This window comes from Crocodylus porosus, unplaced genomic scaffold (assembly GCF_001723895.1).
Source record: "Crocodylus porosus isolate Cpor-Errol unplaced genomic scaffold, CroPor_comp1, whole genome shotgun sequence".
In the NCBI taxonomy this organism is placed as follows: Eukaryota; Metazoa; Chordata; order Crocodylia; family Crocodylidae; genus Crocodylus; species Crocodylus porosus.
Window position 1 is genome coordinate 184,669,017 of NW_017728906.1, and position 17,541 is coordinate 184,686,557.

The 17,541-nt window shown below is 42.1% G+C and overlaps 1 protein-coding gene across 2 annotated transcripts in view; it reads left to right on the forward strand.

Annotated features, from left to right (window-relative positions):
• The window catches only part of CWC15 (CWC15 spliceosome associated protein homolog), a 25,247-nt gene extending 8,290 nt beyond the window's left edge, over positions 1–16,957 (forward strand). For both annotated transcript variants that reach the window (XM_019530310.1, XM_019530311.1), the window contains exons 5-7: positions 390–500; positions 13,320–13,438; positions 16,497–16,957. In XM_019530310.1, the coding sequence (XP_019385855.1) occupies positions 390–500; positions 13,320–13,438; positions 16,497–16,626 (360 nt within the window). In that variant the 3' untranslated portion in view covers positions 16,627–16,957. The remainder of the gene's footprint in view (positions 1–389; positions 501–13,319; positions 13,439–16,496) is intronic.
• The last annotated feature ends 584 nt before the right edge of the window (positions 16,958–17,541 follow it).

The following is a 17,541-nucleotide window of genomic DNA, read 5'->3' on the forward strand; positions in this document are numbered from 1 at the left end:
GCCACTCAGTTATCCGGCATATTTTGTTATCCGTTTACAAAAAACATGAAATATTAAGAAAAAAAAAAAAAAAAAAAAGCCTTTACTCAGAGTGTGTGTGTGTGTGTACATGCACATTCTGTATTTAAAAAAAAAAAAAATTGTATTGTGCTTGCTGGCATTGCAAATTCCTAAATGCTTCAGGACTCTACTAGCAAGATCCAGTCTGGTTGGTGTGGGTCATCATCTCATCCCCCTTCCCCCCACAAGACTGGTTGTTTTTAGTGTTTGGACAAGTGCTTAGGCTCTCTGTATCTTTTTGCCCATGAATAATTCACATCTTGCAAAAAAGAAGCTATCTTTGATTACATTGAGCAACTAGACCACTATTTTTTTTTTCCTTCTGTTAGGAAGATGATGAAGATGACGAATTAGATGAGAGTGATGATGATGACACTGCAGCTCTTCTGGCTGAACTAGAAAAAATAAAAAAAGAGCGAGCTGAGGAGCAGGCCCGAAAGGTAAGTTCTCCCAAATTAAGTTGCTGCTTTGCTTGAAAATTAACTTTTAAAAAAAATCCTGTGGTACCAAGTACTAGAAATGACACCATAAGATGGGATGATGGTTAGAACTGGTGGAAGTGAGTAAGTAGCAAGTTTTTAGTGCTGCTGTAGTCCTTTCGAAAGAGCACTTCCCAGATATATCATAGACTTCCTTTTGCAACTAGCCATTACAAAAAACATTTTTGGTGGTAATAAGTGTTTATTGGTGTAACCAGGTGCCGGCTGGTTGAACCTACATAGGCTAAAACCTGCATTCATGGGCAGTTAGCAGATGTAGGATGGGCAGCTGCACGAACTTTCCCTAAACTCTCTGCCAGCGTGCTTAGTTGCAGCCTATGGCAATTTTGGCTTTTCACTTGCCAAGTACTACTTAACTGGAAAAACACTGTTTTTAGCATTGATTTGGACTTCTGGTAATTTAATTTAGAATTGTAGATTCAGCTTTCCCCTGGTAGAAGGTAATGCACTAATTTGATGTGTATACCCTTATGCCTGAGTTTTATTTAACTAGCTGCTTTTTGTGACAGATCACAATTTTGCCATCAGAGGGAGCTCAAGTCATAAATACACATCCTCAAGCCATACTGATGTGATTGCACATGAGTTGTAATCAAAGACGGAACCAAATTAAATGCTTATAGTATGGGAATTAATCTTTTCACATTTTGATCCAGGACTTTGTCCCGAGTTCATTTGCACTACTGTGGGGAAGAGAGGATCCTCAGTGGTTCCCCTAGCAGGGAATGGCTTCTATGCTAACCCCACTTACAGCTACTGGTGTAGGTGCTGGGAAGGTGTGTCTGGAGTGCATTGGGTTTTGATTATCCCTGCTTAGCAAACATACTTTTTGGGGCAGAGGGATTTACTCTAGAACAGCTGGGTCCAAACTAGAATCTGCCAGAATTGCAGACCTCAGAGTCTGTTCTAGCTTTCCCTCCTGCTGAATGCAGTCAAGAACCTAGCCCGCAGCACTGATGGCACTGGACATATTTTTGGAATTGCATGGTGTATTGTAAACAAGGAAACAAAAAATGAGGAACTATCATCTCTCTTCTTGGGGAAAATCTCTTTCCAAACCATGCAGTTTGTCCAATAAAATATATACATTATAAGTAGGATGTTCTTAAAGGCAGTATAGGTTAAGATATATCAAGCTGGTTATGTTTAATCCCTTTCAGGGAACCTGAATTTATACATTATATAAATAGTATCTTTTGTTGGCCCAACTGTATAATTGGGGGAAAGATTAAATCAGCTTTTGAGCGCAAAGTGCCCTTCCTCGGGTTGTGCTCGAAAGCTTGTCTTATCCTTTGTCCCAGCTCTACAGTTGGTCTAGTAAAAGATATCACTGAAAAATCCTTGCCTCATATTTCTTGGACCATCACAGCTACAACAACATTCCAAACTTACTCAAATGTAGATGCTAACCTTTTAAAAATATGCTTTTAAATCTTTATCTTGTCAATCCCTAAAAGACCTTCAAAACCAGCTACCTGCATGAAATTTTGTTTAGGAGAAGTAAAGGGCTGAGTAAACCTTCCTTTGTTTGTTTGTTTGTTTGTTTTTGGGGGGGTGTTGTTTACTTCTGATGAAGTTTTGGTTTCTGAAACTACTGATACTTCAAATACCAGCTATTGAGCTTATTGCACTAGCTGTTTTTAACTTGAGTCATTTTCAGGTATACTTTACCAATATGGATAAGAATTACAGCACCCACCATGCATAATTATACAAGTAATCTGAGAAGCTATGCTCTGCAGTAATGACCTGGCACAACAGGATTTATTTAACACTCTGGCAGTGTTACCTCACAATTTTCCTACTCTTAAAACTTATTTAAACACAGTGGGTTCTGTGTTTAGCTGTATGTTCAAGAATAAAAAGAAATTTCTGTTTTGATAACCTTAATGCAGGTTCTTCTTACAATGAAAACTTAAAATATGTTTTCAGTTTGAGTGGAAGCTGGAATTATATTTTTGTATTAACAGCTTAGCTTGTTGCAGTCACCCAAGTGCCTGTGGCACTGCAATTTGAATTTATGGCTGCGAGTTGCTATACACAATGTTACATTTATATTTTTAGATTTATATTAAATATACAAAACATGGAGACAACAGATCAATCGGATTTCTAAACTGTCTTTTTTCTATGCCTGTAGAGGGCACTCAAAGGTGTAAAGTGCCTAGTACAATATTCATCTTCTGGTTAGTACAATATTCATCTTATTTCTGCTATCTTTTCCCCCCCTCAACTGCTAATACTCTTTATCCTCAGTATAATGCCTATTTTAGGAGTAAGTCAACATGAAAGAGAACATGTGTATGTCAAGTACGGGCAAAGACTTGAAGTGAATCACTGCCTCCTTCTTTATTGCTGAATAAATATATAATATTTTTAATCTGGAGGTATGAGCTGTAACACACTTGCTGTCTCTCAGATAATGGCTAGAAAAGGCTGAAAATTGTTCTTTTGTGACATAAAAGCATTTTCATTAAATACTGATGACTACCAAGAACTCAGTTTTATTCTTCATTTTTCTGCAAAAATTTAGACTGCGCTAATCAAAAAGTCAGTGTGAAAAACAGGCAATCCATTACTTGCCAAGTGATAGGAAGACAATTGTGTGGGAGCATACCTTTTAAAAAAACTAAGAGAACTACACAAGAAAAAAGTATTCATCTGCACTGGACCCACCACAATGAGCTTTGTGAACTTGACCTCACCATTTTAATCAGTACAGTGTCTGTAAAAATAGAATTTGCAAAATATTCCAAAATAATGTAACTTAAGAATTCCTTAAGTGTAGATATGCTCCCTAAGACTCATAGGAGGGGACCATCACCCTGTTAGTGACATCAGGTTCACAAAGCTCACTGTAGTGCTATCAGTGCAAGAAATCGGAAAAAGAAGCACTTAAAAACAGGCTAGCGTGGTTTGGTGGCTGACGCAAGGAACTTGGAATGCAGAAATCTTTGAGGATTTTTCCCTTATTTTGCTCTTAAACTTTCTATGCAGTTTTATTCAAGACACTTTAATTTTTTGAAAGCCGAATCAATTTTTCTTGTAGGAACTGTTTTCGCAGCTGCTGGGCGTGAGTTCTTTCTCCTTTTCTCTCCTGCCATGAGAGAGAACCCTTGCTCCCAGTCAGTACAGCTCCATTGCAGCCACAGTGGCTGTTAGGTCCCCTGCATAAAGAGTGGGTTCCATATTTAGTTGTGGATTTCATAAGAGGGGAAATTTAGGATTATGAGAAGGTGTTACTGTCTAGTTCTTGGAGATACTGTGCAGGAGTAAACCATTGGCTCCCTGCATTCAGTCCTGCCCATATAATATAGGACTGCAGCCTCCAGCTTTGGTTCATCAAGTTTTCTCCTGCCCCAGTGGGTGCATCCTCATAGATAACAAAGTGTCTTTAGAAGAGTCCTCTATGGGTATTTTATGGCTAACAGCATTATGTGATGTGGTTGTGAAGTGCTTTGCGCATCCGTGGAGTTTGACGTCTTTCAGGTTATCATTATTTTATAAACTCTGGCCTAGGAATATTTGTGTATGTAATTAAATTCAGGGTAATACCCTATTTACTTAAATATAAAAGTCCCTGAATACAAGATGATTCCTACAATAATTATATTCTGTATATGGAACATTTATAAATTTGTTAAAATTTTCCAAGTATGGAATATAATTATTGAAGATTTGCCTTGAATTTATCCACCTCCCCTTGCTTCAGCAAGGAAAACAAATCTGGGAGGGTCAAGTAGTTTCCTTGCCCTTGGCCTCCTCCCAGCTTCTTCCCCTTGTAGCCGCTCCCCCCATTATTGTCAGACCCTGCTCTCCCTGAGCACAAGTGAGAAGCAAATTTGAAAACACTGACCTTGAAATAAACCGCTATAGAAATCTGCGTGTAGTACCCATTGATTTAGTTCATCCAGAATCGATGCATGTTGCCTTTTTTTAAAACTGCTGCACCTTTTAGCATAGATATTTCATAAACACAGTTTTAAGCAGTACTTTGTACCTAATGTGCATATAGTCCAAATTACGTACGATATTAGTCCAAAGTCAAAAGTCTCATGATTTGCCATATATTTCATTGGATTGGGCCCCACTAGAGTCAACACCATGTCAAGCCATGGTGACCCCATAGTTCAGCACTAGTGTGTGTGTGTGTGTGTGTGTGTGTGTGTGTGTGTATACTCTAAATTCCTCCCCTTTTCCCCCCCCACAAGGATCCATGTGCTAATTAGCCCCCTGCTCATGGCTGGAACTGGGTGTTCTTTTCAGGAGTCCTGGGATTCCCAAAAAATGTATGTTCAGATGAGGTGCGGGGCCACAGTAATCCTATGTACCAGGCTGAGAGATGGTGTGGCAGAGGGATGCTGAGTGCACTGTTTGGGGCTCCATTTGGTGATATTAGCAAGAAATGTAAGTCTGGTGAAGAAACGGGGCTCAGAAATAGGAAAGAAAGGTGCAGTTTGACTGTGGGAGTAAAGAGAAAGTTGAAATGTATTCAGTGTAGTTGCTCCCCATGATTTGCAAAAGAGTCAGCAGTAAGGTGGACTCAGTGGGCACTACCATGTATCTCAGGGGCGGGCAATTATTTTGGGCAGAGGGCTGCTTACTCAGTTTTGGCAGGCTGTCAAGGGCCACATGGCATGCCCCACCCCTTGACAGGTGCCCTGCCCCCTGGTCACCATCTGGGGACCTGTGCCCCAATGTCTTGGGACCAGTGTCCAAGGGCCACCACCAGTGGGACCCAAAGCGGGGTGCAGGCTGGCAGGGGTCTGTGGAGCTTGGCTAGGCTGCACCATCAGGGAGCAGGGAGCTGGCCCAGCTCCATAGAGCCCCTGCTGGCGGGGACCCCGTGCTCCCACCACCCTGCTCTGGGCCCTGCCAGCACTGGCCCTGGGCCACCAGTGTGGGCCCTTTGTTCCTGCTGGCTCCTTGCCCACTCACTCCCAGTGCCCCCCAGCCCTGTGATACAGGCGGGGGGGGCAGCGCACAGCCCCGACCCCCTGCTTGCCAGCAGGGAAAAAACTGGTGCTGAGCATGGGGAAAAGCGGCCCTTTGCCTGCCCCATGGCCAGCGCTCCCTGCTGCAGCCACTCGCAGCCCACGCAGGGCTGTCTGGAGCAGCCACAGGCACTCCCATGTGGGCTGCAAATGACTACAGTGCAGGGCACCAGCTATGGGGCAAGCGAGGGGCCACTTTTCCTTGCGTTCAGCACCAGCTTGTAACCTGGCCCTGCTGCCAGCCTGGGCCCCATGCTGGCTATGGGCTCACCCGCTGGGGCTGCGTGTGACAGCAGTAGCTGTGGCCCCCCACTTGCTGCATTGGGCAATGTTGGCTGCTGCTGCCCTCCCAGAGCTTGTGCACTAGGCAGCTCAGAGGCAGCAGTGGCAAACACTACCGTGGCAAGCTGGGGGGTGATCCCAGAGCCGGCATGGGACTCAGGCTGGCAGCGGGGCCGGGTTACAACCTGGTACTGAGCATAGGGAGGGTAAAGTCCCCTGTCCCATGCCCCATGCTGCAGTTGCACAGGCAGCCCCATGCAAGCTATGCCTGCTCTGGACAGCCCTGTGTGCGCTGCGAGTGGCTGCAGCAGGGAGCATGGGGCAGGGGAGGGACCGCTTTCCTCTGCACAGGGAAGGAGCCTGGGGAAAAGCTAAGCATGGAGGTGAGGGGGGGAAGCTGCCCTTCCCCTGCCCCGTGGCCTGTGCTCCCTGCTGCAGCTGCTTGCAGCCTGTGCAGGGCTGTCCTGAACAGGCACAGTGGGAGACTTAATTTTGTACTAAACCATCTAAAAATCTTGGTCAAATTTGATTTGGCTCTAATTCCAGGAAACTGATATTTCAAACTTGAAGTTTAGATTTACTTTGCTTTTTTCTTCTATTTTTATCTCGGGATTTGTATCAAGAATATGCTCAATGCACTGAGCATGTTTTGTTATGAACAACATGCTTTTGATTAAGTATATTTGGACAGCATTTTTTTGATAAGATAGTGAAGACTGGCTACTCTATTTACCCATATGCAAGATGACCCCTGCAATAATTAGATTCTATACATGGAAAATATAATTCTGCCCCTGGCTGTCTCTCTTCCCCCTACCCTTCACTGCTTACCTTCTGGACAGCTCTGGCTCCAGCTCTGGGGCAGTCAGCAGCAGTCGTGGCCGTGGCCGTGGCTGTGGCCGTGGCCTTTGCTTGGCCCAACTAGAGGGAATCAGCTGTGGCAGCTCTGGGCCTAGTTGGGCCAGAGCTAAACATAAGCAATTGGTGGGGAGGGAGGAGAGGCCAGGTTGTGCTGTCTGCCGTGTGCTTCTTCTAAGCCATACATCCTGTGTTCCCCTCTCCCACTTTGAGCCACCCTAGCCTGGGGTAGGTGGCAGCCCAGCTCTGGGTTTGAGGCTGAAGCTGCAACTTAGCAGCCACCTGCCCTGGACTGGTCTACAAATCTAAGAAAAGACTTTCTCTGCGCCCCTGCTCCATGTTGATTGAAGGAAAATAACCTTGTCTTGGATTTGAATAAATATGGTAGTTACTTTGCTGTCTCCTCACTAGTCCTCCATTCTGCTATATTATTTGCCTCTACAGTATAATTATGAAAGCCAAAGGTGGAACAAATCCTAGACAAACATCACTGGGCACACAGGCTTTTGTTGAGTAGCACAATACAAAGGCGCACGAACATATATTTGACGGTCAGATTTTTGTTGGCTTTGCTCTGTCGGGAGCATGCGGGGCCAAAATCTTAAAGCTATCCTGAGTCCAAATACAGTTCAATATCAGGTTGCATATATTCTGTATAAATATTGCTACAGATATGTGATTTATTTTTTTTAAATAAAATTTTATGTTGAGTTTTAACCCTAAAACACTGTTATTTTGAGTCCCCTTTAGGGTACATTGCATGATTTTGTAATTTTCATATTCTCTAGCTACTTCCAAGTCTGATGTAAAATCAGAAGAATTGTTTTAAAGTATACCTTCAATAAATATCAATGGAAACCTAAAGAGAAATCTGGCTTTTCTAGATCTCTTTGCATGGTGTCTCCAAAGTTCAGTCAGTATTCATATTATAAAATTCACAATGTTCAAACCTTTATCAAGCTGTTTCTTTATAGTGGGGGAAAAAAAGTGGAAATCAATGGCTGGGCCAAAACCTATTGTAGCTGTTAAGTCCACTGAACTTTGGATAAGTCTTTGGTGTTTACAAGCCCTTGCTTCCTTTGGAACTTGGTGGGGGCTGAGGGAGCTTAGTACCTTTTGTAAAATGTTCTAAAGAACAACGAATTGGATGAATGAGAACCAGTGAACTACTCAGAATAAAAAATAGATTGGCATACAGGTTCTCAAGCCTCCTTTCCTTCATTTTCCACTCCTCAATCCTTCCGAAATCAAAATTTGAGAGCTCGTAATCCTTGAGAGATTTGAGTCTTCATTTTGCACTTTTTATCTGAAGTGACCAATACAAATATTTTTACACCCATGAATGTTTAGTTTACATACTTTATTTTTTTTTTGCAAACTATTCCTTCTAAGTTCCTCTGGACTTATTAAGAACTGTATAACTGTTGAACTTGCCATATATAGTTAGCAGATTTCTTCTGAATTTTGAAACTAAAGTTCCAAATTCTGCATCAGAAAAACTGTTCTTGTGCTTGTCAATTTTCAGAGACTTGCTTCAAATGTAAATTTGAAATAATAAAAATGTTTTGTTTTTGAAAAATTCCAAATAGGAAGCTGAATGTGTGTGTGGAGTTCAAACCAGGTCATTTTAAAATTGGATCATCTTCTGTTTTATCTGAAAACAGACTTCAGGTGTTTGTTTATCCTACTGTTTATCTCACACCTGAATATATGACTTTACTTGTTATACCCAAAGCAAAATCACTGCAGCTCTTGGCTTTTGTTCTGAGCTTAGTGTAAACTTCAACTCTTTTTGATAATATGATAGTTGAGTCTTTGTTGGATGTTAGCCTTTTTGTTCACTTCTAAAATGTATTGTTTTTGGTAGTTTAAGGTTTGAGAAATACTTAGTTTGTTATTCCTAATGATTAACAAATGTTCATTTCACTATGCCATAATAGGTAATGAGAACTGTGTGTAAGATCAACTGTAATTATGTTCCACACTTCTTGGACACTAGCAAATATTTAGACTCATTAATATATAACAATAATAAACCCACATAGCATATGGATGGAATTATATCAAATGTGTGGTTCAAATTACTGTTACTTAGATTTTTTTTCTTTATTTTTGTTTTCTAAAGTTTCAATTATTTAAATTTGTTATGACAGTATATAAAGTTCTCAGTTTACATAGGACTGGAAGGAAGAGTGGGGGCAGTGGTATGGGGTTGTGCCCCTCCCTGCTGTGTGGTCGGCAGGGGTGCATTGACAGGGCAGTGAGGAGCTTGCTTCCCTGCCTGGCCCCACTATGCCCTGCCATGCCAGGTCCCACCTGCTGGGCTGCAGAGACCCCAGGGCAGGGCAGCAGGGTCAGAAGCCTGAGCCCAAAACAGGCAGCCTGCCCCCACCCTGTACACACATCTGGGGGGTAAGGGGTCCTCTGCCCCCTGGGAGTACGTTCTTTTGTTGGTTCTGATTTTCCTGCCTCTTTAATTTCATGCGTTTGTAGTAAGGCAAATAGAAGTTCTCATCCTGTACCCACAGTGTTTGGTTAACAGCCTTAGTCTTAGCTGTCTGTCTTCATATTTGATAGATTGTTGCTTTTTTGGGGGGGGGGGAGGTGTTTGGGGTTTCTTGTTGTGTGTGGTTTTTTTACTGCTAACCAGCCTCCTTGCTTGTCTCTGAACCCTACTATCTTTCTCTCTTGAGGCGAGTAACCAGAACAGGCTCACTGTACTGATTACCTAAATGGTATATTTGTGTATTATTCGTCATCTGATTGATTGTTATGTAATGTATCCTAACTGTTCACGTTCTCTGAATGCTGTTGCATAACTGGACAGAACTCTTCCCTGCGCTGTCCACAATGCTGCCATGGTCTCTGAGCTGGTTTGATGCAGTTAATTCAGAACACAGTAAAGTATAGGAATAGCTCTCACTGAAGGGAGTAACTAGCATGTCTTCATACTTTTCAACACTTAGTTTGATTCCTCAATCAAATCAAACATTTAATAGGAAATATGCTGGGAGATCAAATTATCTGGGATAGTTGTCCATCACACAAAAATGTGGGCATCATCACCTCCTCAGTTGTTTTTTAATGAGTAGATGTGGCTACAGATTTTTATCAGATTCCTGATTTATTTATTTATTTATTTATTTATTGTCAATATGGTAAGCCTACTCTGAGTGTGTGTACTAGTCCCACCTGTCAGGAGATTTAAATGGCCCATGCATGTAGCTCAAAGATCCTGAACAGGCTTAGGTAGGATGTGGTAGAGCTGAACGTCACATAGTTGGTTTCCCCAAACATTACTTAATAGAAATATTCAGTGCTAACAGTCTTCTCTCCATAGCAGTAGGAAGCATCTGCCTGTGGCATTTGTGTGAAACCAGTTCATCCCAAAAATGCAAGCTTTTTTCTTTTGGGGGGGATTAATTTTTATTTTATCTTTGCAAATTTGTGGCATCATCTGCCTGATATTTTGAACAACTTTGAATCTGTTTCTGGAAGCTTAGGCCCAGATCCACAAAAGGAAGTTAACCCCAGAAAGCAGAACTTAGGTGGAGTTTAGACATCTAAATCCAAGAATTCAACCACTCCTCTGCCTAACCTCTCAGGAGCCCAGAAGTCCATAGGTTCTCTTAAGTTTTTATTGGTAAAATTCCCGGAGCTCCTTGAGTTTCATTTCTGCCTATGCACAGACCAGTTGCTGTCTTGAGGGATGAGCTGTTCAGTTCTACCACATCCTACCTAAACCTGTTCAGGATCTTTGCGCTACATGCATGGACCATCTAAGTCTCCTGATGGATAGGACTAGTACAGATGCCAAAGCAGGTTCACCATACTGACAAAATGCTGTAGCTACATCCACTCTTATTCAAAAATGGAGGATGTGGTGATGGTGCCCACCGTTTTTAAATAATGGACTGGGCAGGAGGTCTCCCAGATAGTGGGAGACCTCTGTTCACTTCCCTCTTCTTCCTGGAGAGGAGCCTAGTGACTGAGTTACCACCCTATAGTCTCTCTCTGCTCCATCTGGGACGGCTTCAGCTTTTTATCCTGTGACTGTTTCATCTAAAATTGAATCCAGGTCTCCTGCATCCAGGGTGAGTACTCTGACTTTTGGTTGTTACATGAAAGGTGACTGGCAACTCTATTCCTCCTTTCAGTGTTTGAAAAGACAAGAGTGAATTGACCACCTATTTCCAAAAGAGATGACATAGGTTACCAAACTACAGATGGGATTTCATGCTTTGCCTCTACAGATGAGTTAGACACTTAGTCCTTAGCAGGGGAAGAAGGATTAGTAGGATGGGTTGGTGCACACCCCTCTTCAGCATTTTCTGTTGAATCACTTAAGTATTCTCCTCCTTAGTGCGCTGATGAGTTTGTATCCCATTCTGAGATATCTAACTCTCCCATGTATTATACAAGAAACTAATGTGCCTAAGGCATGATATAGCTGGAACCACAAGGTGACTTAACTAAAGACAGTGATATGAAATGGAGTGTCAGTTTAATTTTTAAAAAGTTATTGGCTATTGAATATATGATATGTCTGAGATTCTTCATTAGGGTAATGGTAACAAATGATAATTATGATCAAATGAAAATGTTACGGATTTTCTTGTTAGTATAATGCCACCTTGAATATACAAAATTCTTAGTCTTTGAAGTGACTTCTAGCTACTGCATTGTACGCTAAAACTTCACAGGTAGAGTGAGCTTTGCCCACCTGTATATTTTTAACTAGGGATCATATGAAGTTTGAGGGTTAGTCGCACGTTAGTAAGAAATATACTTTTGATTTAAAAATAAATTTGGGAACTTTTTCTATTCCTCAGACAATTAATTGATATTGGTTTCAAATTGTTTGTGAAAGGAAGTCTGAGAGAGTGAGGGTTTGTTTCCATGTCTCAGTCTTTCCAGATGTAAAGAGGTAAAGATTTTACAGGTGAGCAGATCTGTAAATTTTCTATGCTGATAACTTCAAAATCATCTCAGAGTTCTTCATGAATAAATGACTGAAAATCCTGGTTTCCTAAATTATTCTGTATATGATATATTAGTGGAGTGCCTTTAGCGCATAGTAAATCTATCTTGTACATTCCTGCTAAATTGCCTACTATTCATAAATATGGTGAGTTAATACTGTACTAATAGCCTCTTGGAGAAATAAAGCTTTGCATATGTCAGTCACATAGGTGGAGCTTCATTTAACATGCCGTTCCATGTTGAGTGTATGAAGCTCAGAGGCACTGGCTTGTGTCAGTATTCCAAGTATTATAATGCTGAATATCTTGTAAGCTTGATCTTTTAAAAAAAAAAAAAAAAAAAAAAAAATGTTTCCTGTTCTGGGTTCCTTGGTGTCCTTCATCCATAAATTTTTGCAGTTTAAAAAAAAAGTCACAGACAGTGCATGTATCATCGTTTTGTATCATTTGTAAAAGCCCTGAATTTACTGCTGTGTAGTGGAACTGTAGCACTGAACGTGGTATTAATTTAAAAAATGTGTTTATTATGCAAACGTTTATTTAATTATCCCAAGAAAAGGGGAAACTTTCTGGAGTTTACATCAAAGAGTGAACCTTGTAACGCATTGAACATTTCCATGAAAAAAATGTTGACTTACAAAATGAATTTTGTGTATAATGATGGATCACAGGTCTGGATACTAAGATTGCTCATAAAAGAAGGCAGTGAAACCAGTTTTGTCACATGTGGTCACACTGCTTCCATTAGGATTTATTTACGGTGGTGGGGAGCAGTAAGCAATGGAGACCCTGAATATAGGAATGCTTAAAACTTTGGTGTCATAAAATTAATTGGTTGTAGTATTAGTCATGTAGCTGTGATAACCCATAGATTTTGTGAGAGCAAGGATTTTTAGGGTGACTGTTTTTCTTTTACTGGACCAACTGCATAGTTGGGATAGAGTTAAGCAAGCCTCTGAAGGCAAGACATTCTTCCTTGAGTCTGATCAGAACCAGCCAGGCACTGCATATTAAAAAGCAGTAATAGGAGGGGATGAGAGAGATTCTCAGGGGTGGCAGATGCACAATCAGCAGGAAAAAAGAAGCTGATTCTTGGAAGGTCAAGGCCTATCAAAAGAGACGAGGAGGGTCATGATCACCTTTCATGTTTGGGGGGCATTTGGGAATTGGATTGGCTATAACATGCCCTAAAACCAATATCAGTGTTAACTTTCGTTCTTAGCGTCCAGCCAGTTTAAGAATTTTTGTTCTAAAGTTCATCTTTTAAATTGTCTTCCCACATGTCAGAGTTATGCATAATTTTTTATCTTTCATTTTATATTGGATTAAAATTAAAGAAATTGGGGAGTATGCGTGTGTATATGTATATATGTCATTGTTAACTGAACGTAAATTACTAGCATTGGAATATCAAAACAAAGGCAGAATTCATTTTTTCTAGATGACTGCACATTCATTGGGCAGGAAAACTAAGACTAAGGACAAACTTATGCATACGCAGGTGTCTTAAATCAGCTCGAAGGGATGACCTGAGCTAGGAGTTAGAACTGTGTGTGGGAGTTTGCAGCTAAGTTTATATTCTGTAAACTAGATTGGAAAGATGAGTTTAAAAAAAAAAAAATGCATCTTTTTCTCATTGTCAGGAACAAGAGCAAAAAGCTGAAGAGGAAAGGATTAGAATGGAAAACATTCTGAGTGGTAACCCTTTACTGAATCTTACCGGCCCAGCACAGCCCCTGGCAAACTTCAAAGTGAAGAGGAGGTACAGTGCTGTATTCTGTAATGTCCTTTTTTCCCTTCTTGACATCATATCATTCTGTAAAGGAGGAAAAATTGCATTGCTTCCATTAGTTTTATTTCTCTACTCAAACCATATTTACAATCAGTCTGAAATGAAGTTAAGATACTGTAATATGAAGATGATCGTTCAGAGGAAAGGTCTCCAAATCAGCTATCCTGTTTCTTTTTGAACAAAAGGTGATTGTGTAGCAAGTTTGTCATTGCCATTATAACACAATAGGGTGGTGACAAATTCCTCAGTGGAAACCAAGGTTTATTTAGTATTGGTAATTAACAAACCTTCCCCCCCTCCCCACTCCTCCCACACTGTTTTTGTTGATTTATGGTGGGATTTGTTAAGAAATATTCCAACTATTGTTCCATCTAAGTAAAATGGGATATAGGCTTGATTCAAATTCTTGTTGCGTGCTGTAGATTAGAAACCCTTTAGTTCCTTGACATACTCTTTGGATTCCTCATTAACTCTTTCAACATATAGTTTAAAGGCCCCTGACGTGTTAAATCTGTTACACAGTTAACTGGCTAACTGCACAGTAAATTTCGATTGGCTACACATGCAAAGTAACTGTCACCATAACAATTAGTGCTGTGTAAAGCTTTGGTCCATGATTTGATTTGGCGGAGATTTGGCTCAATTCAGTGGCCGAATACCCAAATCTGAATCGAATCAGAGGACCCTTTAATCTCTCCGAATCAATTTGGAACCGTCCAAATTGATTTGGAGAAATTTGGACAGGTTTGGCCATTCGGATATAGAGACAGCTTTAAATGACTTTTCTACGTACCTTTAGGTAGCAGGGGCTACCTGTGGTGCTTCAGCAGATGCAGCGTCCCACAGCAGTGCAGGGGCTCCCCAGCATGTTCAGCAGCAGACCCAGAAGTGGACCAGAAATGCTTCCAGTCCACTTCCTGGTCCACCAAAAAGCATGCTGCACTCTCCCCGCTCCCGGCTTGGTGACTGGTGCCTCCTGGGTCTGGGGGTGCACCTGGGATCCCCCTGTGGCCAATCACCAGGCCAGGGGGTCCCCTAGCGCACTCCCCAGCAGACCCAGAAGTGAACCAGAAGTACTTCCGGTCCACTTCTGTGTTTGCTGCTGAACACAGTGGAGAGCCCTCCCTGCTGCTGTGGGACGCTGCATCTGCCCCAGCACCACAGCGATCACAGCCACGCTGCTACCTCAAGGTATGTAGAAAAAACTTTTAAAGCTGTGCCTGTACCCAAATCACTGATTCACCGAATTAGCATTGAATCATCGGATTCGGATTTTGCCGAATCAAATTGGGGACAGTGATACAGATCAGTCAACTAGGGCCTGTTTTGCACAGCCCTAATACCAATGGCCATCTAGCTATAAAAAAAAATAAAATAAAATAAAAAAGCCAACCAGTTCCAAAGTTAGTGTTAAAAAGGTATAACAACTCTGTGGCTTGGGGTGAGGCTCCCCTGTCCTTAATGCTTCTGGCTAGGGAGAGAGAACTTGGGGCTGAGCTTTGTGGTGAGGCAGGAGTTTCCCCATGCCTGGCTATGTGTTTTGTGGGTTATTTCCCACCCCCTGCCCAGAGCTGGCAAAGAGGATGTTTAGGGCCATCTCTTGTTTTGTCCAAGTGGGTGGTAAGCAAGGAGGGAATCCTCCCCCCCAAAGGTGCACATTTAAAATGATCAAGGTCTTTGTTCAAAACTTGGGGTGCTTTTCCACATAAGTTTACACTGACTGAGCAAAGGAGCACTCTGGGATACTGGAGATCCATCAGATCGTTGTCAAGCAATGTGTTCCCTCAGTCTAGGCTTGCTCTCCCCTGAGATGGGGAGAAAACCCCGGGCTGAGCAGGAGTGTCCCTGCTGGCCTGTTCCACAGCAAGGGGAGGAGGAGGGCCAGAAGGGGTAGAGGATGTCTGTGCTTGGTGCTGCCAGAGACTGGGGGAGAACTCTGGACTGAGCCCTGGCTAAGCAAATGTTTCCCCACCCACCTGGCTCTCTGGGAGTAATTTCTGTCTGCCTCCCCCCTAGATACACACTTAGCTCTTTGCTCAGTGCCAGGGAGCGATTTCTTTGGTCTTGCTTGGCAGGGGAGAGGGGAATTATCAGTGTGGCTTAGATCAGTGTGGGGCAGGGATTCCTCTACCTCCATTGTCTGGCTGGGGCCCTGGGGGATGACTCTTTTTAGTAGAGGCATCTAACTCCTTCAGTGGTGCTGCTGACCAGAGTGACCAGCTGCGGGAGGTCTGCAGCAGTGCAAACTGTCATGCTACTTTTTCCTCCTCATATAGTCATGCACAGGGCACAGTGTTTTCATCATGTGAGAGGTCATGCCACAGTTGATGTAACTTCTGTCAGGGGCCAAAGAAACACAAAATGAAGTTTTACTATTTAATAAATACTGAATTTAGTGGGCGTGTTCACACGTACCTATTAATGCTCAGAATTAGGCTCCGGAGAAATATGGATTTTTTTCTGGAAATGCAGAGTCATCCACAGCTTATTGCTGCCAGGCACACGTCTACACATGCGCCCAGGGTCATGGCACTTTGAGCCGGGGCAGAGCAGCCCCAGCTGGCAGGGTCCCCCGGGGTCAGCCTGCCAGCCCAGGGCTGCTCCCCCTGGCTTAGTGTGCTGCAGAGGGGCTGACTGAAACATGATGGTACTTCATTGCAGAGCTAGCAGGCAGGCAGGCCCCACACTGAAGCACCCTTTTGCCCCAGCAACCCCCTTCAGCATCTTCACATGCAGTGCTGTAGTTTTTTACTCTGCAGTAGGATAATACTTAGTAGTTACAAGTACTATCCTGTTGCAGAGTAAATTAAGTTTTACTCCAGCATAATAGGGACATATGTGTAGACACTGAGACATTTACTGTGCACCTAAATAGTTTACTGTGCAGTAAACATCTCATGTAAATGTGTCTAGTATGTATTAAAAGCAGTTGGGTTTTTTCCCCTGGAAAGTTTACAGAGAATCATACCTCATTTCTGTGTAGTAAATCTCGTAGCATACATCTATATATTTCCTTTTTTTCCTTCAGGTGGGATGATGATGTTGTCTTCAAGAATTGCGCCAAGGGGATAGATGAAACAAAAAAGGACAAAAGATTTGTAAATGATACCCTGCGCTCGGAATTTCACAAAAAGTTCATGGAAAAATACATCAAGTAGTACAGTTTTATGTGCTTTATTGCTCAAAGACTCAAAGGGTCACCATGGTTGGTGTTTTTTTTGTTTTTGTTTTTTTTTCCTCCCCCTTTCCTTCCAACTTCATGGCTGAAAACTGTCTCCTGTCAGAATCTTTTTCCAGGGTCATTGACAGGTTTTTAATTGGCTCTTGCCCTATAACTGGAGTGTTATCCCTTTCAATATTCTTTTTACTTTAAACCATACTGTGGTTCATGATTTCCCCCCACCCTGCAATTGATATGTGTTTTAATGGCCTTCATGCAAATATTAGAAGAGGGAATCTGGTTTGCAATAAATATTTTAATTGTCTAAATACTGTGTCTTGGGGAAATAACTTGTGCGTAATGTTGTGGTTTGAAGTGTGTGCTTATTATATTCAGTTTCAGTTTCTTCAAGATGATTGAAATTTCTGCACAGTAGGAGGTGTGTATCTGTGTAACTGAGTTCTTGTCTATTCACCAAATTGGACTTCCTTCCTTCTTTTGGCTGACTACTTGAAAGCCATTGTAGATGGGAATCTTCCTTTCTTTGTTCAAAATATTGTAAGCTTTTGTCGTTCAGCAGCCAAGGATGTGTTTGATGGGAGCAGACCAGGCTGCTGACAAACCTGCCTTCTCAAATCATGAGCTCGCCATCCAATGTTGTTACCTTGCCACAAGAACCATTCAGATGGTGTGCAGCACACTAGAGTTATGTCTTTTGCTTGGGAATTGCATTCTTTGTCCTCTTTAAACCACTGTAGAGCCTGATCCTCGAAACAGAACCTTATTATGGTTGCAAGGTTTAATCCTTGGGAAGCCAGTTAAAGGATAGGTGTCTCCCTTCTGGCTTTAGGTGTGGCTTATGGGCCTTATTTTTAATGAAGGCAGCTCATCTAAGAGACCAAGCTAACATTAA